We start from the raw sequence: 8181 nt of genomic DNA, 5'->3' as shown, positions 1-8181 counted from the left end.
AGGGGGACATGGATATTTCAAAAATTCTCTAAGGTCTCTGTCGAAGTCAACACAAAACAGCTCCTGTCTTGCATGAAAAGAGACCGCCATGTATGCGTACATCTGATTGCCGATGAGACAACTGGCTCAGAGGGATGCATCACCACCTGCTCGTGCTGCACCAGAGCTGCAGTTGTAGGGTAGCTTCGAACGAGAAGTGGATGTTCTGGCATGTCTGAGCAATTGTAGATGAATATCGATGCGATCAGTCTTCTCATGTAATTGCAATGATCAACCGTCAATAAGGAAGCTGGGCTGATTGGTTGGCCCACTGGTACACACATTCACCTCTAAGCTGTCTATTCTAGGTTTGAATCCCGACCCAGCTATAAATTGTCATCCCGGTGTTTGACAGGAAGGCGATTCATCAATGTGTGCATGCCGTACCTCGGATGGACGTTAAACGAGCGTCCTATCTGCCGGCATTGGTTGATGGACGTTAAAGATCCTATAGAATCCTTCGTGAAGAGTAGACGAGCTATTCCCGGCATCTGAAACAAATTACAAATTCCTGCCCGAACCAGTAGAGGGCATCAGTGGTACAGCCGAACCCTCAGCCAATGATGCTTCCCCACAGCCTTCTGCTGCATGGGAACAAAGATTATTAGTGAAGCGTAAAGTTCGTATTACCTCCTCTCAAAATTGAGGTGAACATCGCGTGGAATGAATTTAAAACAAGCACACCACCTGGTTATTACATAACTACAGGTATGTGTGGAACACTTGGTGCAAAGAGAGCAAGTGCTCTGCTGGATGCCCACACAGGCCTCCCGCTCGGCCATGAAACCCCGCTGCTCAATTTTACTTCCCTTTCCAGGTAAATAATCGCTTCCAAGTGCGCCACAAATGCTGTGGCCGGAGTAACTTACCTGTTTTTCATGCATCGTAAGGCATTTTCATGGTGTACCGTCAGTGAGCCGCTAACCGGGACAGACTCTCATGGAATGTTCCCATGGACCTCCTTTTTGAACTTTCAGCGCAGGGGACAGCACCCGACATTCTGGCATCAAAATGACAATTTATCCATTTTTGTACAAAATGTCAACACAAATTTCACTCGTCTTTCAAATGAATAAATTGCACAGGGTACCCCCCCCCCACCCAACCCCCCGCCCCCCCCCAAAAAAATCCTCAAACATCCATGGGGAAGACAAGGAACTCGCACACAGTGACATAATATTTTATTACGCAAAACAAGCGATTTAATTGGTGCAACAAAGACAATATGCATGAATTGCCTTCTTTCAGTGATCCATTTGAAGGAAGCAAAGACAACCGAAGACTAGATTTGATGACACGTGTCTCCATCCTCAACTGCAGCTTGACACGCATAGCTTTGGAAATGCGATTTTTTGGGGGGGTGGAGGGGTTGAGTGGGTGGGTGGGGTGGTGGTGGTGGATGACGTGGACGCACGAGCACAGGCATAGGAAAAAAAAAAGAAGCTCAGTCAATCGTTGCAGATGACTTTGTAAAGCTCAGAAAATCCTGAAATTTCAACTTGGTCTTCATCAAAAAGAACACCCAGGTCATATTTGTTAATAACGTCAACCCAACACCACTCGGAATATTAAGAAAATAGGAAGCTCTTGGAAAACTTCACGAGATGAGTGTACGTACAAATATACATGGAATCTACTCAATAGGGAAATCATGCATTCTTGATAGACAAAAGGGTCCAAGATAGATAGGTTTTCACGTCGACAGGACCTCGCGACATGACCATTAGTCGCTGCCGAGGTTGCCACAGTGTGGGCCTTCGCTGATGTACTCGACCTTCCGTTACATCCTACCGCGGCGGCGGTACCTCATGATCTCCATGTCTTCTACAGGTAAGAACAGGTGGGCGGTCTCTTGAGATTCCAGGGCCGACGAAGATCAACTTCCAAAATGTGGTGAACGAAGTCGTTACGATCAGCATCAGTCAACTGCACTTTGCTTGTCTTGCAAATGAATGATAACTTCAAGTACATTGTTATTTTCAAGTACACAAATCGGATCACTTGTGGACAGAGTTTTAACTGCCACGTCTCCGAGAACCAGTGACTTCAACAAACATCCCACCCCGTGGTCACGATCACGGTCGGTGAGTGCCCCAGGACAAAAGAAGACCGTCCGAGCTCGATCCACCGGCACCGCGAGTCTTCTCATTCGCTCTTTCAACTCTTCCTTCGCACATCCGAACGAGAAACCGAACTACACCCGAATATGGCTTCAAAGCAATCATATTCTTTTCTACAAGGGCTTGGTTTCTTTGTGCATGCGAAAAGATGAATATTTGAAGTTCCATGAGGAGCAACCAACGTCCAAAACCTCAACACCGAGAATCAGAAACTTCTTGAATCGAACTTGTGAATGTGAAATATCACGTCAACCCGACAACCTCAATCACTCTCGACAATTACTTCCATCACCAAATATAAGGAAGCTGAAGGTGCATGCACCATAACATGAGTGAAAAAAACAAGAAATGCCTCGTCGGTTGTCAAAAATAATCGAATTTGGCGTATTTCCCATTGTCCTTTTAACGATGTCTTCTGATGGAGGTCAATAAAGTGTAACACTTGAAAGCCAACAGACCATTTAGTATATTCTACCATGCACGGTAATCACGCATCACTCGGCCCAGGTTGGTAAACGAAAGACAATCCGGGCCCGTTGACCCTCTCAAGGTGGACGCGACTGGTGAAACGTGAAGTGGCATGCCGAGGCCATCCGCATGTCAACGTTGTGCGGAACGTGGCTGTGGCTTGCTTCGGGTACACAATCGTAGCCGTGGAGTGCCGGCGAGGTCGCTGTCGTGGCTCGAGTTGGACGACGGAGGAATGGTGCCGTGCCACACGCCCGGGCCAAGCGATGATCGTGTGGCTGCAGGACGTGACTGCTAGTCCGGGGGAACATTCCAGGCGTTCCTGGAAGTGACACGTGGATTTGTAGCAGACCTCCGATGTACACCTAGTGTCAAAGGCAAAAACAAAAACATTACATCTAGCATTCAAGATGGAGGATTTTGGAAAATACCAAATATTTTTTGTTTTATAGATACTGTAGAGGCTCGTACGAGAGATAACAGACAACGTAGAACAAGGTGAGCAGGAGATGGGGGGGAGAGGAAAGGAAAAAACAATGGGGAACAGAGACATGAGGAGATCTGTGGAAGGGAGAGGGATGGGGCAGGGTACATGGGGAAAACAAGGTGGCCACCACAGGAACTTTCAGGAAGGAAAGCAGGGAATTTGAAGGAGGTGGGGTTGGGGTGGATTAGCGGGGGTAGGAACGATCGTGGTTTTGGATGGGGGTAGATATGAGATGGTGGTGAACAACTGTTTTGAAGACATGGAGGGAAGAGTGGGATTGAAGAGAGTGTGGGAGTTTGTTCCAAAGGTGGGGGGAAAGAGGAATGAAAGAGTGAAGAAGTCTCCAGCTTGTGGAGACACCTTCACGCTGCGTGTGTATATACATCTATATATGGATGTTTTTTTTCGAAACACACAATATATATATATATATATATATATATATATATATATATATATATATATATATATATATATATATATATATATATATATATATATATATATATATACACAAATATATAAATATACAAATATAGAAATATATACATACAAATATAGAAACAAGCCGGAAGGTGGCCATGGGTCGCCGAGCATCCGATGACCTTTGACCCCTGATCTGAGTTAATCTAGTACTAAGTACTTACGAAATTGCAATCAAATCGGTTAACCCGTGTATGAGCAAGGGGGGGTATACACCGGCCCAGTACCCTGGTACTCACTTCGCCGACCTCGGAAGGATGACAGGCTGAGTAAACCCCCTGGTGTATTAATTCAGTGGCACAACGGGGCTTGAACTCAGGACCTTTTGGATCCCAAGCCGCTGCCCTAACCACTGCACCAACACCAGGATATATATACATATTGTTGTGGTTGACCAAATTCGCAAACCACCATTCAGGTCCCTTAGGTGAGATATCTCGGTAAGTACATGTGGAGTTAGCCCAAATCCGTTGTCGAGAGGGAATTTATGTGATTCAATCGGGCTGCGATCCTTTGAGATAGCCGTTTTTCTTTTTCTATTGTTATTTTAAACGACAAACCTCCACGCAAACAACAACCGCCACAACGCCAACCGCGCCTCAATTACCCTCACAACAACCACCACCATCTTCGCCACTACCCCCACTGACGAACCCCATCCTCCACGGTCCACACTACGACGGTTTCCGCGTTGGAAACCGTCGAGAATGCAAGGAGGGAAAGAAGAAGGCAAAACGATGGCGCGTGAATTTTTCCCGCCTGTTTCTCCGAGGAGTGTGACAGAAGCGGGGTGGGGCAGCTGACGCCCGATTGGTGGATGCGCGGTGTGACGCGGCCAGGGAGGAGGAACGCCCCTCTTCGAGACCTTTCTCGAAGGGGGGTGGAGCAAAGAACGTGGCGGAGCAACGGGGCGGAGCCCCGCGCTATAAAAAGGGGTGGATCTGCAAAGAGGATTGGTTGTTGTTGTTGTTGTTCCTGCCGAGCCTTTTGATCCTGCGAGCCTGTTGATCCCTGCGGAGCACTTGATCCTGATGAGCCTTGGACCTTTTGGACAAACGACGGTGTGAAGAGAGAGAGAGAGAGAGAGAGAAGAGGAGAGGAGAGGAGAGGAGAGGAGAGGAGAGGAGAGGAGAGGAGAGGAGAGGAGAGGAGAGGAGAGGAGAGGAGAGAGAGCTTCTGTTCGAGGGTTCTTGTCCGAGGGTTCGCCGGAGTCGGTATGGTCCCGAGACCCCGCTGGTGGGATGGAGCGTCTGCCATTTCCTCTCTCCATAGGACCCTGAGTGTCGACGATTTCTTCCCCCCCCCCCCCGTCCGCACCGAGAGAGCGCTGAAAACCCCGTTCATTCCGCAAGACTCCGTCCGTGGCGTCGAACGGACACATGTGCCGGCGCGAAGCACGAGCTCGCCGACCACGCCGGAGGAGCGGGGAGCTGAGGGCGCAGAGAAGGACTCGGTGCGCACAGGGAAGTTACCACTTCTATTTCTTTTGGGTTCTGTGTAAATGTCTGTGGGTAGCGCCGTCTGTAAAGTAGAACTGTATAAGTGTTGCCGTGTGTGCGCGTAGTCGGTAGTAACTCTGCGTCGTTGTTGCTTTTGTTTTTGTTGCCATATGTGCATTTTGACTGTTTGACTGTATATGTGTGCTTTCCGTGTGTCGTGTAAATAAAGTGCTTGCATCTTACATGATGCAAGATGGAGATTCAATAAAAGGAAAAGACGAAGCAAAACGGTGAACAATCGGACAAGCACATTTATTCACGGAAGCACGGAAGGCACGTATATTACAGTCAAAGGGATGCAATAAAAGCAATACACGTATACATTTATGCAAAGAAAAACACAAGCAAAGAACCAACGCAGATCTACAACCGAATAAGGCGATTCACACGGCAACACTTAAAACAGTTCTACTTCTCAAGACTGGCGCCACCCACAGACATTTACACAAAACCCCAAAAGAAAAGGAAGTCGCGACTTCCCTGAGCGCGTCGTTCAGCCCTTGGCGATCGCAACTCCGAGTCCCTCCGGCGTGGTCCACTGGGCTCGTTCCTCGCACCTGCACGTGTCGTCCGCCCGACCCGAACGAATGAACAGAACCTCAAGCAGGGACTCTCCAACAACTCTCGACAATTTTCATTCAGGGACAACCGACCAGCGACTCTCCACAACTCTCGACAATTCTCCTCCAGGGACAAGGGGACAGGGACTCTCCACGCCCACCCTTTTGTAGGGTCGGGCACAGCCCTTCGCTCCGCCCCGCGCCCCGCCCCGTTCTTGGCTCCTCCTTCCTTCGAGACGCTTCCAGAAAATTCCTCGAAGGGGGGCGTTCCTCTCCCCCGGCCGTGTCACACCGCGCATCCGCCAATCGGGAGAGGACGCGCCACCCCCTCCCCCTTTCTCATCAAGCGCGGGGAAAAATGGCGGGAAAACCCCACAGGCGTTGTTGGTTTTCTTCTCCACGTGCCGTACGATGAGGGAAGGAGGAATCGGGCGGGAGATATTTGCGTGGGCGTTTTGGGTGGGAGATCTTGGCGGGAGATATTTAAGCGGGAGTTTTGGGCAGGAGATGCCCCTTCGCACCCTTGTTGCTGCAGCCACTCTGCTCCTTTCATCCGTCCCGCGGAGATCGTGACCGCACGGTGCTCGTTGAATGGCGAGTGGCGATGATGGTGGTAGCGTAGTTGTGGAAGGTGGCGTCGTGGTGTGAATGGCGTGATTGTTGGGGTCGTGTAGTGAATGGCGTGATCGTTGAGATGTTGGTTGTGGCGATGTGCGTTGTTGTTCTTGCACCAAAATAACGACAGCAAAAGAAAAACGGCTAACTGAAGAATCGCAGCCCGAATGGATCACATATATTCCCTCTAAACAACTGGTTTGGGCTAACTACACATGAACTTACCGATATATCTCACCTGAGGACCCTTTATGGTGTATTGCGAATTTCCACAGCCGTAACTATATATATATATATATATATATATATATATATATATATATATATATATATATATATATATATATATATATATATATATATATATATATATATATAATTGAGGTCTGTCTAATAAGTAACGGGACTGAACCTGCTGTGTGCTCCACTTACACAACTTGAATGAACGAGTTGCATCACAGTCTTTCGCAACATTCCAGGAATATATGTGATTGGTGATGGTTGACTGTGCTCATTGTTTGATTTTTTACAGCTCGTGCTTTACATGTTGTCTAGTCTGAGTCATCGCACTTTGAGTCGTGAGTGGAGAGCCAATCTGAAATTTCTTGTCAAGCATGGCAAAACACCTTCCGAATCCTTCGCAATGCTGCAGCAAGTCTACGGGGAAGAAACGATGTCATGTACACGTGAATTTGAATGGCACAAGAGGTTCAAAGAGGGACGGGAGGAGGTTGAAGACGATCCATGGTCTGGAAGACCTTCAACGAGCAGAACGACAGACAACATCGATCGTGTAAAGCAGATGGTGCGTGCAGATCGTCGACTCACGGTGCGGATGATAGTTGAGGAAATCAACAAGGACACTGTCTGGAGCATCATCACTGAAAATCTCGAAATGCGCAAGGTGTGCACAAAGATGGTCCCCAAGCTGTTGTCTGAGGACCAGAAACAGCAGAGTCACTGTCTGTCAAGACATTATCGAGCGCCTCGAGGACTCTCCAAACCTGCTTGGAAGAGTCATTACTGGCGATGAATCATGGATATTCGACTACGATCCTGAGACCAAACGGCAGAGTCGTCAGTGGAAAGGTCTGGCGTCACCAAGACCAAAGAAAGCAAGGATGTCGAAGTCGCAGGTCAAGGTGATGCTCATCGCGTTTTTTGACATCAAGAGCATCGTACACTTTGAGTTTCTACCACAGGGTTAAACAGTGAATCAATACGTGTGGAAGGAGATCCTCCAGTGCCTCATGAGATCAGTCCGAGACAAGAGGAGGGATCTGTGGGAGAACAACGCCTGGGTGCTCCACCATGACAATGCCCCTGCTCACAGTGCCCTTAGCATCCGATAATTTCTGGCGGAGAGGAACGTGCTAATTCTGGAGCAACCCCCATATTCACCAGACATGGCCCCTTGTGATTTTTTCCTTTTCTCTAAGCTCAAGGAGGTGATCAAGGGGACCCAATTTCCTGATGTGGAGGCAATCGAAAGGGCCGTGACGACGGAGCTCAGGAGGATTCCAGAAGAAGCCATCCAGGGGTGCGTCGAAGAGTGGAAGAAGAGGGTGGACAAGTGTGTGAGACTGGAGGGAAACTATTTTGAAGGGGACAAGCTGTGATTTCAATTTAATTTTTGGAATAAAATTTCTGTGACGTCAGTCCCGTTACTTTTTCGACGGACCTCCCACTTCAAAAAAAAAAAAATATATATATATATATATATATATATATATATATATATATATATATATATATATATATATATATATATATATATACATACATATACATACATACACAGGGGGTTGCAAAAGTAGGTATACAGTCAGGATTATACCAGTATTACCAGTATCATAATAGTGGTGTGAGGATTCATTTAATACGAGAATTCATTTAACTCATTAAAATTG

At 47.6% G+C, this 8181-nt stretch overlaps 1 protein-coding gene across 1 annotated transcript in view; it reads right to left on the bottom strand.

The window, feature by feature from the left end:
* Positions 1-1203: 1203 nt before the first annotated feature.
* Positions 1204-8181, bottom strand: part of LOC147011246 (refilin-A-like) — a 38749-nt gene continuing 31771 nt past the window's right edge. The window contains exon 3 of the mRNA XM_085859251.1: positions 1204-2992. Coding sequence (XP_085715377.1) covers positions 2647-2992 — 346 coding nt within the window. The 3' untranslated portion in view covers positions 1204-2646. The remainder of the gene's footprint in view (positions 2993-8181) is intronic.

This window comes from Eptatretus burgeri, chromosome 16 (genome assembly GCF_056783735.1).
Source record: "Eptatretus burgeri isolate ZD-2024b chromosome 16, Ebu_testis_v1, whole genome shotgun sequence".
Classification (NCBI taxonomy): domain Eukaryota; kingdom Metazoa; phylum Chordata; class Myxini; order Myxiniformes; family Myxinidae; genus Eptatretus; species Eptatretus burgeri.
This window is presented reverse-complemented; position numbering and strand designations above follow the sequence as displayed.